The sequence below is a fragment of the Sinohyriopsis cumingii genome, chromosome 17, assembly GCF_028554795.1.
Source record: "Sinohyriopsis cumingii isolate HCF-2022 chromosome 17, ASM2855479v2, whole genome shotgun sequence".
Classification (NCBI taxonomy): domain Eukaryota; kingdom Metazoa; phylum Mollusca; class Bivalvia; order Unionida; family Unionidae; genus Sinohyriopsis; species Sinohyriopsis cumingii.
The window spans coordinates 87,656,321-87,679,860 of record NC_142977.1 but is presented as its reverse complement, the minus strand read 5'-3'; the positions used below and the strand labels follow the sequence as shown (position 1 = coordinate 87,679,860).

The 23,540-nt window shown below is 31.8% G+C and overlaps 1 protein-coding gene across 3 annotated transcripts in view; it reads right to left on the bottom strand.

Annotated features, from left to right (window-relative positions):
• The window catches only part of LOC149779382 (dynein heavy chain domain-containing protein 1-like), a 457,419-nt gene that overhangs the window by 169,024 nt on the left and 264,855 nt on the right, over nucleotides 1-23,540 (bottom strand). For all 3 annotated transcript variants that reach the window (XM_089940014.1, XM_089940015.1, XM_089940016.1), the window contains exons 68-74: nucleotides 22,860-22,953; nucleotides 21,708-21,850; nucleotides 19,066-19,161; nucleotides 17,331-17,369; nucleotides 12,022-12,193; nucleotides 10,473-10,640; nucleotides 2,578-2,735 (exon numbers count right to left, since the gene is read on the bottom strand). In XM_089940014.1, coding sequence (XP_089796140.1) covers nucleotides 2,578-2,735; nucleotides 10,473-10,640; nucleotides 12,022-12,193; nucleotides 17,331-17,369; nucleotides 19,066-19,161; nucleotides 21,708-21,850; nucleotides 22,860-22,953 — 870 coding nt within the window. The remainder of the gene's footprint in view (nucleotides 1-2,577; nucleotides 2,736-10,472; nucleotides 10,641-12,021; nucleotides 12,194-17,330; nucleotides 17,370-19,065; nucleotides 19,162-21,707; nucleotides 21,851-22,859; nucleotides 22,954-23,540) is intronic.

The following is a 23,540-nucleotide window of genomic DNA, read 5'->3' as shown; positions in this document are numbered from 1 at the left end:
TATGTGTGTGTGTGTGTGTGTGTGTGTGTGTGTATGTACGTATGTATGCTGTATCTTTGAGAAAGCATAGACCATCCATTAAAAGGAAAATGCCCTTATTCAGTTGCCTTATAAATAATATAATTCTAATCTTTGAAGCTCTAAGCATTTAATAACATCAAACAACACCTATAAGATAAAAAACATATAATGATATGATTACAAAAACAAACACCATGAAATTAGAAAACATTAAAAAACATGCTAAGAATATTTAAGGTAGGAAACATTATTAGGTCTTTAAGTTTGTTCTTGCAGTCGAAATAAGTGAGTTTTGAGAGCCCTCTTGAATGTGATCACTGTGTCTTTGCATCCAAAGAGATTATTATTACAACAAATGGTATATCAAAGGTACAACATCAACACAACATATTTTATTTCTATCACATTTAAAAGATTATTAATATTGACCACAATAATATATAATGTTTCCAGTGCTAACATTTTCATGATGACCAAGATATGCAGCTTATTTTGGTATTACTGTAATTGTTGGCAGAAAACAGTGATGTCAAGCTTTTTAACCTTTTATATTTTGCAAGTTAAGGGACCAAATAAAAGTATATGATAATGCATTGGAATGTTTTCATGTTTAACAGTACTATGTAGAAATAATAAACATCACATAATATGCAATATAATTTTTCAAAAATTCTAAACCTACCCACAACACATGTGTTAATACCTTGCTGAGTGATCTTGAAACAAGTCTGAATTTAGCATGCTGCAGATGATCTTTATTGATTTATAATCCTTATACAAATATATTATATTTACAAAATAATTGTAAATTTTTTTCCCTACAACAACAGCAATATATGTAATTTCAACACTGAATCTAATTTTATTTCATTATTTGATGGATGCTTAGAACCATAAATTTTACCACTCAACAATTTTTACAAAAATGACGATGAATATAGATGTCCATGATGTACCCACAATAAGTGTGACTATTTTTTTAAAATAAAAAACACAATAATAATTGAACCCAGGAAGTACCCACAAGAAGGGTAACTATTTTTACAAAACCACAATGAAAATTGATCCAATGAAGTACCTTCAAATGGTCACTAGTTTTACAAAACCACAATGAAAACTGAAACCCAGGAAGTACCCAGAAAAAGGTCACTAGTTTTACAAAACCACAATGAAAATTTGTATGAAAATCGATTATCAAGAAGTACATGTACCCACAAAAGGGTCACTATTTTAAAACACAATGAAGATTGATCCCATGAAGTACCCTCAAATGGTTACTTGTTTTACAAAGCCACACCCATGACATATTCAGAAAAGGGTCACTATTTTACAAAAACATGATGAAAATTGTTACCCATGTAGTACCCATAAAGGGTGACAAATTTTTAAAAACGACAATAAATATCAATACCCATTAAGTACCCACAAAAGGGTGACTATTTTTAAAAAAAAACATGATGAAACTGATACCCATGCAGTACCCATAAAAGGGTGCTATTTTTCATACAACCATGATTAAAACTGATACTTCTGAAGAAGCAAGAGTACTGTGAACAGCACATTATATGTTCATCTCAAGTATATTAGTCCTCTATGTAAATAATTTAGATTATTTCAAAGAATCCATTTCTTTTTCATCAGCCAGAGTGACCTTGGCCTTTGTTGTTTTTAACCCCAAAATCAATAAATTATTTCTCACCTTAAATGAAAGCCATCCACAAAGACTGAGCCAGATCTGTGATGTAGAACAAATGTTATTGGGCATGAAACATTTTTCTTCCTACAGTCTGAGAACTTGACCTACCAACTTTTAACCCCAAAATCAAAAAGCCTTTTTTTCCCCATAAGTATAAATCATCTGTAAAATCTGGTTGATGTACATCATGCACAATTAATGTCTCTGGGCAGAAAAAATTGTTTGTATTCCTTCAATAAGTTATTTTAAACTCTGACCTTTTGACTTCAAGATTAATAGCCACCTTCTTTTCCATAAGCGCAGGTTATCCACAAATTTTAGTATCTTTAGATGAGGGAAAACTCAAGTTATTTTGTAGAAACCAACTTCCTGCTTTCAGTCACAGTGACCTTGACCTTTGAGCCCACAACTGATAGGGTTTTTCCTTACCCGATGTGCAAGCCACAAATAAAGTTTTATAACTATTGATGGTGGCTAACAAAAGTAAGTTATTGTGAGGAAACATGGATGGACATCATGATGCAATATACTGTATCTTATGATGGGAATATAAAAATGAATTCACAGTATTTTGAAATGAGCTCAAGGCATAAAACCACAGGCCTAATTAGTTGGAAACAGTTAACTACTTTGCTGCTTTATTTTAGCTATTTTGCTGCTTTATTTTAACTGTTTTGCTTGCTTATTTTAGCTATTTTGCTGCTTTATTTTAACTATTTTGCTGCTTTATTTTAAATATTTTGCTGCTTTGTCTTAACTATTTTGCTGCTTTATTTTTAGCTGTTTTGTTGCTTTTTTAAAATACACATTACAAAATACACATATAGGTACAAGCTATGCAAGTTTATATAAAATCTCACCTTTGACCTCTGATCCTCTAACCATACCCGTGCCATGTTGACATAGGCCTCATATGGCCATGGTTTGAAATGATCAATGCAACAAGAATGCTTGATGAGAGCTGGATAGCGGCACATCAGGTTGTGGAGTGTCCTAAAATCAGAGCTATAGCTGTTGCCTGGAAAAAAGGGATATTACATCAGGTTGTGAAGTGTCATAAAGTCAGAGCTAAAGTTGTTGCTTGGAAAAACATATGGATCAGCCTCAGAAACACATGTAAATCAGAATAAGAACAAGAACAGGTGTCAGCAAATATGAAGGATGGGTGGGTGGCTGATGTTATTAGGTTGCCAAAAGACTGAAATTAATGTTCATAAAAAGATATTCTACATGCCACCACCACTGTGAGTACAATGAACCATCATTAATGGATTTTACCAATGACACATAAGTTTAGGCTTACAGATTTCAACAATCTCACTGACTGAGATTTAAGTCTGACTTTAACTTGACAAATGTAGGTTTAAAGTCTGGATTTAAGTTTTCAAAATATATTCCTGAAATATGGATAATTTATTTTTATACCCTATAATTCTATGTATTTTCAAAAAATTCAAAATGATTACAAGAAGAGAAGAAAGCACTGACAAAACTGCTCTTAAAGATAGGGTTCTCAATGTTCCTGCTGTGATGAATCAGTAACAATGTAGAATGTAATACATTTTGGTTGTAATGAATCTGCAGCAATGTAGAATGTAATACATTTAGATTGTAATGAATCTGTAGCAATGTAGAATGTAAAACATTTTGGTTGTAATGAATCTGTAGCAGTGTAGAATGTAATGAATTTTGGTTGCACTGAATCTGTAGCAACGTAGAATGTAATGAATTTTGGTTGTAATGAATCTGTAGCAATGTAGAATGTAATAAATTTTGGTTGTAATGAACCTGTAGCAATGTAGAATGTAATACATTTTGGTTGTAATGAAGCTGTAGCAATGTAGAATGTAATACATTTTGGTTGTAATGAATCTGTAGCAATGTAGATTGTAATAATTTTTGGTTGTAATGAATTTGTAGCAATGTAAAATGTAATATATTTTGGTTGCAATGAATCTGTAGCAATGTAAAATGTAATATATTTTGGTTGCAATGAATCTGTAGCAATGTAGAATGTAATGAATTTTGGTTATAATGAATCTGTAGCAATGTAGAATGAAATAAATTTTGGTTGTAATGAATCTGTAGCAATGTAGAATGTAATACATTTTGGTTGTAATGAATCTGTAGCAATGTAGAATGTAATACATTTTGGTTGTAATGAATTTGTAGCAATGTAGAATGTAATACATTTTGGTTGTAATGAATCTGTAGCAATGTAGAATGTAATACATTTTGGTTGTAATGAATATGCAGCAATGTAGAATGTAATACATTTTGGTTGCAGTGAATCTGTAGCAATGTAGAATGTAATGAATTTTGGTTGTAATGAATCTGTAGCAATGTAGAATGAAATAAATTTTGGTTGTAATGAATCTGTAGCAATGCAGAATGTAATACATTTTGGTTGTAATGAATCTGTAGCAATGTAGAATGTAATACATTTTGGTTGTAATGAATTTGTAGCAATGTAAAATGTAATACATTTTGGTTGTAATGAATATGTAGCAATGTAGAATGTAATACATTTTGGTTGCAGTGAATCTGTAGCAATGTAGAATGTAATACATTTTGTTGTGTGTGTGTGTGTATTTGGATTTTTAATGTAGGTTTAACAATCTGAGTAATATAGCTATGATGTCTGCAGTATGGCACTTTATAATGATGTCTAGCACTGGGGCATTATACCACAGACATGTTGCATGATGTCCCACCCAGTCACATTATCCTGAGTAGGGTCTGATAGCAAACAACATAGACCTAGATCTGCCATCAAATAATGTGGAAGCAGATCGGTGTCTACGTTGTTTGTTCTACTGATTACCAAACTACACATACCCATTCTGCCAATGCACATTATGTGATGGCAGATCTGGATCTATATAGTTTACAGCTGGATCTGATTTATATCCAAGCATATATGGTAATAAAAAGTAATCATACGGATTACTCTGACAGTGATATTAAGTTTTCATAAAAAGTATACTGAAAACAAAAAAATCAAAACATTCAACAGAAAAAAGAAACTTCTTGAAGATTTCCTAATTATTTAACAAAATTAATAAGTAAATAAACAACAAAAATCAAAAACAATGAAAAGTGAGGCCAATTCAAATTATGAACCATCCATACTTGCTTACAAGAGGAGTCCAACTGCAACTGCAAACTGCACAGACCCAGATCTGCCATCACATAATGTGCATGAAGATCTGGGTCTGTGCAGATTGTTAGGAATAATTAGCAAAAGAAACAACAAACCCTGATCTGCAGGCACATTATGCAAACAATAGATCAGGATATTTGTTGTTTGCAGTTTGACACAATTTATAAGCTAGTATACATGACACTGATTTATATTCAATTATCTCAACCTGTACATAAAATTAAACAAATTTATTGTTTATATTCAAATTACCTGTCGCTTAAGTAATAAAAATATTACTTATAAAGAACACAGACTGAAAATATCATGAAACTTTGCAAACTAGGGCAGACTATCAAATTGAGATTTTGTGTTTTTTCTTTTATTTATAGAAAATGCTAGTTTACTGTTGCAAAACTCACTGCCAAGATGTTTTACTTAGTGAATATGCAAAGATGTATTTTTCAATTTGATCTATGTTCTGTATTTTCTTGCATATAATGAATTACACATGTAACCATAAGCAGTGTAGACACAGACCTGCCATCACATAAAATGCTGGATGAGCAGGACCTACAATGTTTGCTTGAAATCATTAGTTTCATTCAACAAGATTTCGTATGACTTTGCAAAGATGTCTACCAAACAAGTGCCTGGTAAAATGCTTGTAATACCAGAGGTCTTGCCCATATATGGAAATGTGATCTGATTGGATGATAAAATGAAATGAAGTAATACATCTCTGTGATGATGGAATGATGCCATGTTTTATTGATAATTGACTATGAACTGTCAAACTGAGACACATTACCCCCATTGTTGTTTATTTGAAAAATTATAACATGGGTTATAACTCAATTCAAAATAATCAATAAAAGGGACATTTAAGTCTATGAGGCATTGTTCATACCAATTTGCATTAGAATATGCTGAAATGTCCCAAGCTTTGCTGGTCACAAGCAATATCCCATGTAAAGCTATGACGTAAACTCTCAAGACCCATGTCTCAATTCAAAATGGAACTGACAGGGCAAAACCCATTAAAAAAAACCCGTCTAGGTCTATGAAAAAATATACACACTACATTTCATCAGAATATGTCGATTGGTTTCTGACCTACACTAGCTGGTATTTAAAACTGATAGAGAATGGGTACTTAAACTCCACAAAAATTGGACCTGAAGAGATAAAACCATTAAAATGCACATCTATATAACTTCACCTATCAAATGACATCAAAATGTGTGAAAGGACTGAACAACAATAGCAGTTACAAGAAGTATGAACAAATGGACCAATGGATGGATAGAAAAATGATTACTATAACTAACACACTGCAACTGAATGTGTTTTTCATGCACAGATCATCTCCAAGGACAAGAGGTCACCGGGCAAAAACATCTACAGTTATAAGAATGTTGTAAATGACATGCTCAGTTATAGCACATCTCTTCTTTTAAAAAAACTCTTACAATTTCAATTCTAAATGTGACCCAATTTGTGCATATTTTGATTAATCTCTCCATTTCTAACAAAAGAAATAAATCATACCACTAAACATCCATGAATGACCTTAGACCATTCTGAAAGAAATACAATTCCAGTCATCAACAGAGCTGTGTTAGTAGATCTATAGACCTTCAGCATCTTGATACTGGGCATTTAGAATAAACACGAATGTTAAAAATGGGTCATGACAGGCTTGAAATTACATCCCTTAATTTGCATTATATTCACTGAAATTACATCCCTTGATTTGCATTATATTCATTGAAATTACATCCATAATTTGCATTATATTCATTGAAATTACATCCCTTAATATGCATTATATTCATTGAAATTACATCCAATAATTTGCATTATATTCTGAATAGAGATTTGCTGGTGGACATAAGGAACAGAAATGATCCTGCTGTATGTGCACTATTTTTATATTTTGAACATACTCTTTCTTTATTATTTGCAAATGCACCAAAACCTGAAGAAATAAGAATGAAAAATATTTTCATAAACTTCAATAATTTAGTGACACTGTGAATTCAGTAGTTCTCATGAAGTATCAATATTGATTGGGTAAAAACATTCACGAGGTATCAGTTTTGATTGGGTACTAGCTTTCATGGGGTATCAGTTTTGATTGGGTACTAGTTTTCATGGGGTTGCCGTTTTTATTGGGTATTAGTTTTCATGGGGTAGTAGTTTTGATGATTGGGTACTAATTTTCATGGGTATCAGTTTTGATTGGGTACTAATTTTCAGTGGGTAACAGTATTGATTGAGTAATAATTTTCATGGGGTGGCAGTTATGATTGGGTAAAAATTTTCATGGGGTAGCAATTTTAACTGGGTACTAATTTTCATGGTGTATCAGTTTTGATTGGGAACTAATTTTCATGAGGTAGCAGTTTTGACTGGGTTCTAGTTTTCATGGGGTATTAGTTTTGATTGGGTACTAGTGTTCATGGGGTGGCAGTTTTGATTGGGTACTAATTTTCATTGGGTAGCAGTTTTGATTGGGTACTAGTTTTCATGTGGTATCAGTTTTGATTGGGAACTAATTTTCATGGGGTGGCTGTTTTAATTGGGTACTAATTTTCATGGGGTTAATTTTTTATTGGGTACTAATTTTCATGATGGATCAGTTTTGATTGGGTATTAATTTTCAAGGGGTTGCAGTTTTGATTGGGTACTACTTTTCATGGGGTTGATTGGGTTTTAATTTTCATGGGTAGCAGTTTTTATTCTGTACTAATTTTCATGGGGTAGCAGTTTTGATTGGGTATTAATTTGGATGGGGTAACAGTTTTGATTAGGTACTAATTTTCATGGGATAGAAATTTTCATGCAGTATGAGTTTGCATAGATTTCATTGTTACTGTAAACCATTTTTTTAAAAACTGGAACAAACAAAATACCTAATTTATTCAAACGAATTTAAATACCCCAAAAATTTGATACAAGTGAGATTAAATGAATTCAAGATCATTTTTTGAAATTGTTTTTGGCAATTAAAATGTTCCAAATGACATACTAAGTTCTAGACAAAATAACAGCAAACTGAGTCTGGCCATTTTTTTCTTTGCTTTACCAGTCTAATATCATTAAATTACCATGCGATGAACTGTAAATAAACATTTTTACAATGCAAAAATTATCATCCTAGCAGAATGCAATTCTGAGAAACCAATATTAACTGACTAAAATAAACACAGAGTATGTAAGTCTAACTTTAAATCCCAAATTCAAAATAATGATCTAAAACATTTATTTTCAAACTCTTGTGTACAATTAACTGTGCACTATAACTGTCTCTCACTGCATACTGCTGTCTTGAAAAATAAAGTATACCTACTTTTATATTTCTCAGCTTGGATATGCCATACTGGAAAGATTCAAAGTTGATTTGACATATCCCACAGCATGAATATTTATCCATTTTTGTCATTATTAATTGTTATAATGTCTGAAAAATTAAAGTTCCTGACTACCAAGAGTAAAATGAATGGTATGTTATGTGCCTGACCCAGGTTTAATAATTGTGACCTCTCACCATTATACCTCAGAACCTTTGGGTTTCTTTCATTGCTCTAAGTGCAAGCCTAGCACAAAATTTGGTCATGGAACATACTCTAGAACAAAGTTATATAGCAAAATCCATTTATCTTAGGGCCAGAACAACTGTGACCTTTGACCTTAAATTCAATTGGATCTTATATACATTAAGTGTCAAGCCCTTCACAAACTTTAGTCAAGGAATGTGGTACAGAACTAAAGTCATAATTTAAAATCTTTTTCTTTTCATTTAGCCACTATGAGCTTGACCTTCGACCTTTCAATACCAACATTAATAGGTTTCTTTCTTGTCTAATAAGTTGTCCACAAACATGATGAAGTTACACGTTTGAGAAGAGAAATTTCTGTTTAAAAACAATTTTTCTTTTTTCTGTCAATGACAATAACACATTATCTTTTGACCCCAATAACAACAGGATTCTTCCATATAACAAGTGCAAGATATTGACAAAGTTTGGTCTGTGATGTCAGGCTAATGTCATTAACAACAGGCTTCTTCCATACAACAAGTGCAAGTCATTGACAAAGTTTGGTCTGTGATGTCAGGCTAATGTCATTGTTCCTTCAGTCTCAGTGACCTTATGGCAAGTATATAAAAAAAGAGACATATATGTAACTCACCAATTGCCCTGGGTGATTGACCATCAGACATGAATACTGAGACAAATTTTCAAAATCTAGCAATAATGCCATATATGATTCACATCTTGCCAGCTGTAGCATTGATTAGCAGACCAATGGAATTCACAATATGGTAAATTTTAATGAATGGTGGGCTGAGTCTGCTTCCATTTGTTTTGTTTATATATCCAAGACATATAAAATAATCAGACTTTACTTAAATATATGATACTTTACTAATATTTCTGATATATGATTGGCTAATACAAATGTTGGCAGGTTACCTGCTCATGTATACAAATGGCCCATTTAGAAGCTACACTTCCTTTAGAAGAAGCCACTAATGAAATTAACATTGCTTAAGACATTTTTCAGACAGGATATGTCCCAGTTGGCATGGCATTTCCAATAGCTCAAGTAAGTTGGTCAATATAGACTCATATTTCATCTCACCAATGAATCAGACATTGTGAACTCCAAAGCTATATCAAACATCTAAATTGTAGTTATGGAAAAATGAAAGCCACTTCATCTTTTATAAATGTGTATACATACTGAAATAATCATATTAATATCAACAATAAAAACCACAACATTCAATTAATTCAACTTCATCTTTAACAATCTTTCTCTCTCCTCTCATACTTTAGATCCAATATTTACTATGCTAATAAAAACATTCAAACAATTTAACGTGGCCATTTCTTTCCATAAACATAACTTATGTACAGTTATGGAAGAATTTCTGAGTATGTAATGTCTTATTTGTTGCCAAAGTGAAATGTAATGTTAATACCTGATGTAAAAATAAGCCAGTCTCCATCAACTAACTTATTCAGGCAGTTCAAAGTGTTCTGCTAACTGGGTAATCCTGTCTTAGAAATGCTACAGTTAATGAGTTAATAGAAATTTCAGACATGGTTTTACTATAAAATGGGTGCAGCTTCTAAATTTGCAATTTGTGTGTCCAGGCAGATAACCTGCCAATTGATACATCAAATCATTGAATAATCAGATTTTTAAGTTTGAATTTGACAATGGTTTGACAGCTTTAAGATCTCATTTAAAAATTAATGAGCCAGTAAATCAATACAGAAATTACTTCTTAAACATGATTCAAATCTGGTACCACAGCAGCTGAATTATACTAACTTGACAGATATTTATGTGCCTAAGAAACAGCTCTCTACTTAAAGTAGACAATGAATACACTTTCGAAAACTGTAACTGATCTACCAGTCAATAACACATTTTTTTTACAGGAAGGACTGAGTGCACAAAAGTTGAACTAAAATAATTATTTGTCAAATTTACTCAAAAACATGAGTGGTGCCACTTTAGATGGTACCTAATAGAATCCTTATAACTGGTTTAATTTTACAATTTATTTCCAAAGGAGAAACAATCAATCTGTACCTCTGAAGCTGAGACACACTATTACATGAAGATTCTGCCGTATTCTCTTCAGGAACCTATCAAATGCCTGCTCAATCTTGTCGATACGTTTTGTCTGAACACCTCCGGGCATCATCTGACTGACAATACTCTGCATCTCTTCCTCTGTGTACAAACCAGGACTTGTACCTGTCAAATCAGAATCAAGCTTTACAATTTTCATCCTTTATCAAATCAATATTTATTCGTTCATATCATATTCAGAGAGCTGATAATGTTATTAAGTAACCATTACCTACTGGACTACAGATCACAGTCTTGTTTGCTTCACACAACCTGTGTATCTGAATATTACTTTGATGTGACACCATACATCAAATAATTTGTTTGATCTTCCATGTGTCCCATTGATAATATTTTCATTTGTTCGGATCTGAAATTACATGGCAATTTCTACTGTCACGAATTTTTCTAGGGTGACTTGATGAGCAAGCATTTTCATGAGAAAATTAGTTAAAATGGGAATTCTGCAAGTTTGAAATACTTCTAATATGGACAGGGGCCTAATCCCTGATTGTAGAACAGTCACATAATTGAACTAAAAATAAATCCAATAAATATTCACCCTTAATGTAAGTTCTGTTAACAAACACTTTGATTTCAGGTCATTGCTCTATAATTTTACATCACTGTATGAATTTTATAAAAGGACAGAAATACAACCTGGTTTTATTTAGCCACCTTCTCCAGAACAAATAACGTATACAAATTGTTGTCCAGAACACATAACAAATAAATAATGTTGTCTAGACTATATAACAGATAAAAGCTATTGCCCATAATATCCAGCAAATAAAGATGTTGCTGGCAACAAAATGTTTTTGAATTTTACATAAAATACAGGACTAAAATGTAACTGGTATATGTCCATGCATAAGAATGAAAATCTAACCAATGAGCTGGTATGAAATTTTGGGATTTTCTCCATTCCTAAGACTAGCTTTAATATATACTGAATTATGACAATGTAAATTGAAAACATTTTAAAGGTTTGAAAAATATTAATTTTCATAGAAAGAAGAAACTAGATTATGCCCTACTATAAGTCTTAGAGCCAAATGTCCAAATATTCGCGGGTTTATACAAATCTGAAATATTCACTTAAATACATGCGAATAGAATCAATTCAGCTAACCATGCACACAAGCATTCCAACCTAATTTGATCTGACTATCTAAGTGGTTTGTATAACTTGTGCCAAGCTTATTTACATATCCAGAATATGTCTACATCAAGTGGGCTTTGTTTAATCACACTAAAAAGATTTTTATTTTAAAAAACAGAACAATGAAAAAAAGTGTTAAAAAATGTAAACATTCACCTTTAAAAAGACTGAAATATCATTGCATTCACAGGGCTAGAAAAATGTTTTTGTATTTACTGGGCTAGAAAAACATTCATCTTTGCAAGAACACAAAATATTTACTTATACAAAGATAGAGAAATAGTCACCTTCACAAGGATAGAAAACTTGTGAAAGTGATGGGGCAGGAAAAACACTTATATTCACCTTCAGCCATGAGAGAAGTAACATCATGCAAACAGTCAGCACCAAGGTCTTCGTGTATCAGGAGTACAGTGGGTTTACCCAGAATTCCTGTGTGGTAGCATGCTCTTTTGATATGCTCTCGAACAATCCTAAGGTTTTTACTGGTGTCTGTTTGAGGTTTGGGCTCAAACAGCTGAAATATGTATAGAAATGTACAGAAATTAAAAGAAAGAAAAAGAAACACAATACAGGTACAGAGTAATTTAACTTTTTGATCATGTTTTTGCACCATAAACAAATTTAGATATTAATGTGTTAATGAACAATCAACAGTTTCTTATTATTGAACATTTTGTACTTGGAATAATAAATAAAAAATGAAATTAAAAAAACAGAAGGATATGAGAAATTCTAATGACTCTGATTGTAAAGTTTATATTTCATGTGGCATTTATCTACTGTATGATGAAAACAAGATTGGCATGCAAAAATCTGAAAAAACTCAATATTCCTAACTTAAATTAATATTGAAAACTCCAAAATTCCAAACATTATGGATATTAGGTAAATATAGAGTAAACTATTTTTAAGTCATAACAACTTTCAAAACAAAAAAGATTAACAAAACACACGTCTCAAAATGAAAAACAAGCAATCACAGCAATGGCCTTGTTAGAACCAAAGGCTATTGTGATGAAAGCAGCATACCCTTCTCAAAATCACAGGTAAGTTACAAAATCAAGATGTGTATTTAAATCATCATGATGTGTATTTAAATCATGAAGATGTGTATATAAATCATCAAGATGTGTATTTAAGTCATCAAGATATGTATTTAAATCATCATGATCTGTATTTAAATCATCATGATGTGAATTTAAATCATGATGTGTATTTAAATCATGAAGATGTGTATTTAAATCATCATGATATGCATTTAAATCAGCATGATGTGTATTTAAATCATCAAGATATGTATTTAAATCATTATGATGTGTATTTAAATCATCATGATATGCATTTAAATCATCATGATATGCATTTAAATCATCATGATGTGTATTTAAATCATTATGATGTGTATTTAAATCATCAAGATATGTATTTTAAATCATCAAGATGTGTATTTAAATCATTATGATGTGTATTTAAATCATCATGATATGCATTTAAATCATCATGATGTGTATTTAAATCATCATGATGTGCATTTAAATCATCAAGATATGTATTTTAAATCATCAAGATGTGTATTTAAATCATCATGATATGTATTTAAATCATCATGATGTGCACTGAAATCATCATGATGTGTATTTAAAAGGTTCTGAATATTAATGTGCTGTTCAACAAAGTTCTTTATTAGTGAACACTATGTCATTGCATCTCCTTAAAGTATTCCCCATGTTCATTACACACTTTATTAGACTTATTACATTTAGTATCCACTTTTTGGTATGTTGTTCATACACAATGAAAAATGCATTTCCATATGACTCATCTGGATCAATTAAACCTCTTCTGGAGTTACCGTTTGTCCTATACCATATCATTTATCCCGATAGGCTGGATAATTGCAATCAGTAAGATACAATACACAACCATATACAACAAAACTCTGCTATAGCATGCTTCATTATATCATGAATTAAGATGTAAAATGCAGTCATGCATGGCTAAGAACTTTTAACAACCTTTTCACCAATTTTCCTCAATGACTATTTCATTAGTACAATTTTTGTTAACAGAATAAATGATTTATTTCTAAACTGGCAAGATGTATTGCATTTAGCAGAAATGTGATTGTCTTTCTTTAAATAAAAACAAGTTCAAAGTTTTAAATCTGTCAATAGGATGTCACTGGACAATGAGCTTGTCATTTTTAAAGATGCCAGCTCTTAAAGTAAGTTGATTATTGTTAAGCTACTTTGCATTGATCCATCGACTTAAAAGCTAATATCAATAATTCTTTGTTTTTGGATTGAATACAATTGCTGTTTATTCTAGGGCAAACAATACACCAGCAAAGTTGCTCAATCAACAGGCATACATATTTGTGGACAAAACAATGTCACTGTCTTTATTACTTGAATTGATAAATTAATTTACCTCTCTAATTAAGTCACTGCAAATCATCCAAGTTAATCCTGACAGTTACTAGTTGTTTGCAACTATTGGTAACAACATTAGTTATTTTTAAAAAAACACAACAATATTACTGTTTTTCATGTATGTTTTGAAGTCATTAAAATCTTCCCCAGTCTTTCATTACTCGAAAATGTAGTGAAGAAGGCAGATATTGTCTTCAGAATATTCTGATATTGTCTGGGACAAGTGTCATTGTGATGCTAAGTTAAGTTGCAGACAAGTTTTTTTAAATTGTCTTCCATCTTTAAAGTGAATATGACTAGTTCAAATTACATGTACTTTCCTTGGCCTTTAAAAAGAATCATTAAAATTGTAGGGGTGAATGGGTTTACTGCTATAATCAAACAAGCTTCTCCCTGATTTTGCTATGTATTAGTAAAAAGTCATAGTTATTAACATATATTTTAGTTAATATATTGCTCATTTCATTTATTCTTTTCCCTTTCTCTTTAGATAATAACTCAACTGTGGAAATTCCCTCTTTACCCATCAAAACAATGGTTACTTCCAAACAAAGTTTAGTGGTTGTAATTTACTGTTTACAGCAAATCCTAAGGGCAGTATCACACCTGTTAAATTATAAAATGAAATATAACTGTGTTACAGCTTTCTTTACATTATTTTTATAATAATACTTGTACTGAATTTAGAAACATCATGATTTAATGAAGAGTGTTTTAAGAATTTCTTGTTTATTACACATTAATTTAAGTTGGTAAATGAATAACTGAAGCCAATACTTTTGCAAACAATCCTGATTGCTTGTCTTGTACAAAATAGATGACATACAATGTTGCATGCACAATTTCCTTCAGTTAATTGACTTGTTTCAATACTGCACATGATGTCATATAACATCAAAGCACTTTGCAGACCCCAGCTCATGTAAAGGAAAGAATTTCCTGAGTCGAGTAAATGTCAAATTCTGAAAAGCTGCTCAAAAAACATTAATGAGAAAAAATAAAAAAGATTTGTTTGCAAAACACATATGCTCCTGCTGCAGACCACAAAGTCTAAAACACATATTCCCCCAAATGCAGACCAAAGAGTTCCAAAATGTAGCAACATTTGACAAATTACTATAATGGTATGAAAATCATATCATGTCATCTACCTATGCATATGAATGTGTATAAAATTTCATTTGTCTGCATCATGTGCGTTTTACTTATTGTGCTAACAAGTCCAAAAAGTTCTAAAATATGTCACAAAAGTGTGAAAAATTGCTGCAATAAGCTGACAATCCAATCAGGTCATCTATTTTTGTAGGCAAACATGCTAGGAAAAAATGGTCTATGTTGATTGATTTCTGTGCAATCATCCTAACAAATTTCTTCAAATAGATAGATAGATAGAAGGACAGAGGATGTATGGCTGGATTTAAGTATAGATGGAAGGACAGACAATGTATGGCTGGATTTAAGTATAGATGGAAGGACAGATGATATATGGCTGGATTTAAGTAAAGATGGAAGGACAGACGATGTATAGCTGGATTTAAGTATAGATGGAAGGACAGAGGATGTATGGCTGGATTTAAGTATAGATGGAAGGACAGACGATTTTACAGATGGATATATGTACATGTGCAAAGATGAAGGAAAGAGGATGTATGGAAGGATATATATACATACATATGTACAAAATACATGGATGGAAATGACCAAATCATAATGGATATGACCAATCGTAATGGACATGACCAAATCAAGAGCAAGGAGTTGAGGCATAAAACAAAAAAAGATACGAAATGCTTCCATCATGACTTATATGCAAAGTCAAACCCAGTTAGTGATAGTCCATCACCAAATCTATTGTTAGTACTTAACTCACATAGTAAATAAAAAAGCAAACAGTAATTAACTTTATTAATATGAATTGTTTAAATACACACCTCAACAGATTCTTAAAATTAATTCTGAAACTTCACTCATGACTCAAGGGTCATCAATGACATCAAATATTTCTTTCACCAAATGTTAAATATTGAACCACATATGAGATCCCACAACAACCTACAGTCATTGTCATTACAATCTAAATCAATGTCTCAATGAAACTTAATTTATCTTGCTTCATGATCAAGTCTCATGGCAACATGGAAATATCATATTTATTGTGACATTTGGTGTCTCATGACAACATGGAAATATCATCTTTATTGTGACATTTGGTGTTTCATGACAACATGGAAATTTCATCTTTATTGTGACATTTGGTGTCTCATGACAACATGGAAATATCATCTTTATTGTGACATTTGGTGTCTCATAACAACATGGAAATATCATCTTTATTGTGACATTTGGTATCTCATGACAACATGGAAATATCATCTTTATTGTGACATTTGGTGTCTGGTGTCTCATGACAACATGGAAATATCATCTTTATTGTGACATTTGGTGTCTCATGGCAACATGGTAATATCATCTTTATTGTGACACTTGGTAGTTTTAGTACAATTAGCAATCATGGAGTTTCTATAATTATATGTGTGTGTGTGTGTGTGCTGCTGTCTCTGGGTGCACCCTGCCCTCCTTGGAAGCTGTCTGTTTTAAATCTCTGCAGATATCATATATTGCATATAGTTTTATTCAACATGTTTTCCATTTACAGTGAAAATATACCTGTAGTAGAGAGGATGCTTTAAGAATTAACTTTTTACCAGGCTTAAAATACCCTTACAGGAAACTGGCACCATCCTAGAAATCAGAGTGCAGTATCATCTTAAAACAAGCTACAGAAAAACTGGCATATGTTTGGGAATGTTTTGAATAAAAGGGAACCTACAGAGTTGATGCATAACCCTGGTTTTGGTTTACAAAAATACCTTTAAAATGTTTCTTATATTTCGCATATGAACTGTAATATTTTTGGAAATTTCACAATCTGACTCAAACTTGACACTGTAGAAAACATCTAACCAGCAAAAAGTTTCATGACATGTCATATAATTTTTAAAGATTAACACAAAATCTTAGCTCTTACAATAAAAAAAGATGCCATTTATGCCAGACATGTTATATGTTGGTCACAGTATCTGTGAATTCTTTCAAGAAACAATGTCAGAAAAAATTAAAAAGAAATAAAATAAAATGCTGCAAATAAAATGTTTAAAAAGATGCCCTTCACCCTGACCCTTGTTCACCATGTTCCAACTGAAGCGTTTAGATACTTACACCCCTGCAGTTACTTTTGCAGCAGTACCCAGGCGGTCTCTAACAAAAGCATATCAATGAAATACTAAGATATATTTGATACACATGGTAGTTACCATAATTATCCCAAATAGTCAGACCCTCATCTTCCTGACGCCATATTTTGAACAATTGTAATCATTTTAAATAATAAATGTCTGGATATCCAACAAGTTATTTCAAATCTAAAAAAATTACAAACTGACAAAGGCAAATAAGCTAAGGAATGTGCTGCCTGTACTCAAAACTTAGTGATTGAGTAGCCAGCCATAAGGCCATGAGACTGCTTTGATTATTCTAATTATCAATTGGATTAACTGTTGGTCATAGCCAGTAATAAAAACATCTGACAGACACACTCTACAACTCATGATCAATCATTTCCTTAGCAAAGCAAGCCAAAAACTCATTAAAGGAAATGATAAAGCAAAATTAACATTTAGACTCAAGAAAGTAGGTGGAATTAATTCATCAATCAATTGTAAAATAACAAGTCATCAGTATTACATAGAGGTGACGTGTATTTGGAGGTTTCCTTTATGTTTACCACTGAAGGATGTACAAATGGAGACAAAGCAGTCATTCACATCAATTCATATTGTCACTAAAGTGGAAAAACTAGTGTGATATAAAGTGTGTAAATATGCAAGTAGGCTATTATCTTTGTTTTCCCATTTCCAGTAAACTAAACTGGGTTTAACATTTATTTCTGATAAAGCAGTCAAAATCTCCAACACATCAGTTTTACAAGTCCTAATAGTCTTAATCTGATTTAATGGCATAGTTACTCTTGGTTACCTCCTTTTGGATTTAGTCAGCTTTGTCTTCAAACAATTTTTACAAATCATTGTATCCTACAATTAAGTTCTTGAACCAGTCTGAGTGATTTGGCTCTATTAAATATTAGGGCAATGACTTCCACATATGAAGTTTAGTGCTGAGACCACCTCAAGCAATTATGAAGGAAAATATGGATTATATTTGAGATTTTCAGAGCTAAGATAATATGAATAGACATTATTTATAATAGAACAATAAAACATTATCATGCAAATGTTATTTATTGACTTATTGGCATGCAATGATATACTGCAATCTGGTTTGCCTACAAGAACTTAGTCATTGTACTTGCTGGGCTCACTGATACACAATCATGACAATAAAGATATTACTTTTCCAGACAATGTATGGGAAAACTAATACTTTTTATCAGTACATGAATTAACTAGACATAGAGAAAAGTGTCTGGATATTTGGGTCAATCATGGTACATATTTCACTGTCTATACACTGACATGTCCCAATACATATGTCATGGGTAAGAACATTTGAATAAGAGGATTTCACAAGGGTTATAATTGTCATGACATTATAAAAGAAACTTTGTTTACTGAAAAGAAATGAAATTCTGATTATGAGAGATGTCAAATACTTTGACAAATGTTGGGTCAAAAATGAACATTTTAACTATAAAGAACATTCAGTACTTATAAAAATAGAATCTTCACATACATACAAGGTAGTGTTTGAAATATCTTTGATATGGTTGGACACAATTTAAAGAAAATTTGCAAAATGAAAACTTGTTTTTCATAATAATGAGTAACTCTATTGTTCTAGTCTACTAAATCTATGGGTAATTTTATGTTTGAAAAAAATAGACAGCAATACTAAACTGCAATGATGATGCTATCTTGTCATGGAAGTGTTTAATTACCTTACAGTGGGCAATGTAGGAAGCCAGCCTGATTAATGTTGCCCGTCCTGTGGAATAGGAAGTACCCAGCAATAATGCATGCCCACCTGGAATAGCCTGCAACAAAGAAAAGGTAAGAATCTGCCCATGCTGGTCAAACATATTACCTGCTAAGTTATCTACACAGACAAACTTATTTATGCTGACTCATGATTAACTTGTCTATAAAGACTTAAGTGACTAACTTTAAATAAGTAAATGATCAATACATTTTTGTTTGTGTTAGTGATACAAAAAAGCATACCCCATAGTAGAATCTCACTCTGCAAGAGTGAGTTCTTACGTTAAAATATATTTCTTATTCTAAAATTTGTCCTGCTGTAATTTTGGAAATGTATCATGGTAAATTGACAGACATGCAATACATAAATCTAAAATAGAACCTAGTGACTACAACTCATAATTAATTTTCTTACCATGGTACAACTTTAGCACTCATAAGTAACCAACAGATGAATGAACTAAGGATCATTTTTCAATCATTATGAACCAAGGATCATCTTAATCATTACTGTCTACATGAACCAAGGATCAATCAATACTGTCTGCATGAAACCAAGGATCATTTTAATCATGGATCATTTCAATCATTACTGTCTATATGAACCAAGGATCAATCATTACTGTCTGCATGAACCAAGGATCATTTCAATCATTACTGTCTATATAAACCAAGGATCATCTCAATCATTACTGTCTGCATGAACCAAGGATCATTTCAATCATTACTGTCTATATGAACCAAGGATCAATCATTACTGTCTGCATGAACCAAGGATCATTTCAATCATTACTGTCTATATGAACCAAGGATCAATTATTACATTCTGCATGAACCAAGGATCATTTTAATCATTACATTCTGCATGAACCAAGGATCATTTCAATCATGGATCATTTCAATCATCACTATCTGCATGAATCAAGGATCATTTCAATCATGGATCATTTCAATCATCACTATCTGCATGAATCAAGGATCATTTCAATCATTACTGTCTGCATACACCTTTTAATCTTATTCACCTCTGATCAAACAAATGAAAATAAGAGTTGGTTTTCATTGGAACTATGCACATAAAAGAACTTTGAAACAAGGCTTATTCAAAATGATAAAAACATAAACAGTATTTTTCCAGATCTCATGCTTTGTTCTCTAGAAAATATCACATGAATAGACAAAATCATTTATATGCACTTTGAAAGAAGAATTAATTGTGTGACCTATCATGGCAAATCCTTATAGCAGTTTGCATTAGATAGTTCCCATCATCCTGAACACCAAACCCATTGCAACCCAGACATGACCCATGGGTTGTAACCCAAAATCTTTTACATATAAAGGGAGAGGCCCAAAAATTATACCCATCTTGCTGATGGTTACCACACAGACTACCTATATACCAAGTTTGGTGAATATGAACCAAGTGAAAAAGAGTTACAATATGTGTGTGTATGGTTGGGGGTGGGGTTGACATTATGTTAGCAAAGCACACACCTGGATATATAGTGCTGATTAAAGTTTAGTTCTAACAATGTCAAGTAAAAATTGCTAAAAAACCTTCAGAAGAATAATTTTTCAAAGAATAGCAAATCTGTACATCTACCAGAGAAAAGACAAAAGGCTAGGATGTCTAAGTGCCTTAAAAGGTACATAAAATAAAAGATAAAGATAAGCAAAATAAAAGATAAAGGTAAAACATGATGTATAGGCAAGTGTATATATATATATATATATATATATATATATATATATATATATATATATATATATATCTATGTAATTGCATTCAATGTACTTTTCCTTTAACAGTTTGACTTTTACTGTCAGCTAGATAGCTACATAAACAAAATTGGTCCCACATCATGCACACCTAAGTACAAACAGTGTATACCCAGATCTGCCATCATGATCATATAATCTATAGCAGTCACTAGTCCTCCCATTTGTTATAACATCCCCCCAAGTTTAAAAATAAAAAGCAATATGGATATACAAATGCACAAACCTTAGATGTTTCATTCATCAATTTATAATTTCTAACTTGTCACCAGGGGGCTTGATAAGACTCTGCTTGGCATTTCAAAACAAGTGGGAGTTTCTTTAGTAACTCGGATGCCATACTTGTGTGGGCTAGTCTGTTTTTTTTCTCTCCAGAAAATATATATGATGTACCGGTAGTCTGCAGTCTGAACACATCTATATAAGAATTACATCTTTATTTTTGTTCAATTTTGTTATAGAAATATTGAATCTGGATATTGCATAGTGCATGGTGATGACTGATTTTCTACTGGAAATTTACTGTTCAAGAAACTGGAAAAAGGCAGTGAGCAGTCTGTCTGGTTGTTCACATCAACAACTTTCATTTGGTTTGAAATGCAAACAAGATGACAAGAAAATTAGTGGCCACATGGCAACAATCAGGATAAAAATGATAAAATGTAATGATGAAAGTTTGTTGCATTTTTATGTATCCTTGATTTTTTGTTTTAAATTGGTAGGGAGTTACAAACAAACTGGAGGGTAAGCAAATACTGTTTGCAGTGGACACATATTCTACAAGAGTAAATACCACATATCAATAGAATGCAGACATTACCAGAACTCTGCTAAGTCTTGCAGCATGCTGGACAGCTTCAGAGAAGAAGACTAGCTCCAGTCGTTGTGAAGTGCCAGCATTGTAGACAGCTAGGCATGTCTGTAGTGCTTCAGTCAATGCCTCCTCTGTGGTGTCAATGTAACCTGTACAGGAAAGAATGCTATGCCATGAAAATGAGCCTGAAATCTAATCATAATGGTGAAATATTTTCACCATTCTGCACAGAAGTACAGTGTACATATATTGATAATTAATATATTTACCATTTTGCACAGAAATACAGTGTACATGTATTGATAATTAATATCTTCACCATTTTGCACAGACGTACAGTGTACATGTATTGATAATTAATATCTTCACCATTTTGCATAGAAGTACAGTATATGTATTGATAATTAATATCTTCATCATTTTGCACAGAAGAATAGACTACATGTATTGATAATCAATATCTTCACCATAATGAATGCCATTATAGTGTACATGTATATAATATCTTCATTATTAACACAATACAGTATAGATATATTGATAATCAATATTTTCGATATGAACACAATACAGAGCAGATATACTGATGAATAGGGAGAATGTCTTTCCAGATTACTGTAGGTTTCATCATAAGACATAACTGATATGAGGTTTTATCAACTCATCTGATAAAGTTCATGTCAAGTACTATATCAAATCATTCCACCACACCAGTATGAATGTACAATATCAGATTATTACATCATACATGGTATAAATATACATATATCACATCATTTCACTACACCCATTATGAATGTACAATATCACATCATTACACCATACTAGGTATGAATGTACAATATTACATTATTACATCATACAAGATATGAAGGTATGAATATCACATTATTTCATTACACCACACAAGGTATAAATATAACATTCAAAGCATTCAGATAAATTTTAAGTTATACAATGAAACACCTTCAGCAATTTATAAATATATGAAAATGTCATGTATGCATACACTTAACTGGATGCTTAAAGAAAGTTATTATACAACTCATTTAATAAATTTAATACAAAATAAACCCTCATGTAGTATCATCTAATTTCTGTAGCGGTGTGAGGTCTGGATGACTAGACAACTTCAAAGTAATATCTAATGACCCTTACCTTTCTCTATGGATAGTCCCTGTGTTTCTGTGTGACAGGTCATGTAGAACTTGCTAAAGATCATATCTGTCAGTGAATCGTTTTGACCCTTGATCTGCACATAAATATTAATAACTTGGAAAAATAATTATAAATGTAATACCAATGGAGAATACACACATCCTATAAAATTAAAAAAGAATAAAGGAGAATTGATAAAATTACAATGAAGCCAGTCTATAAAGAAAATTCAGAACTTTGTCCTTTATGGACATGTGTCCTTTTTATGAAGATACCCACTAAAACAAGTTTCACTGTAACTAAAATCTGCAGCTGTATTGTCCCATGCTGTGTTATTTACTTATTCCCCTTCCATATAGCTGATGAAGTCCTACCATGTGCAAAATAATCCAAAGAAAAAAGAAAACAACAAACAAGAGTACATTAAATGGTACATGATACATCCACAGCTTGTTTAATAGGTTCCTTCTCTGCCTAAAAAGCAAACTATTTTGGAATTGTTTCAAAAGAAGATGGTGTAGAAACTATCTTTATCTGGGACATTGTGTCTTTGATCTGTGTAATGTCCAATCTGTAACACATTTTCATTCTATATCAGTAAGCCTTCTTCAAAGCCTGGTTTGTTTAGTGCCATCATTTTGGTGTGTAATTAAAGTTTTTACAAAAACTTTTTTCCTTGAG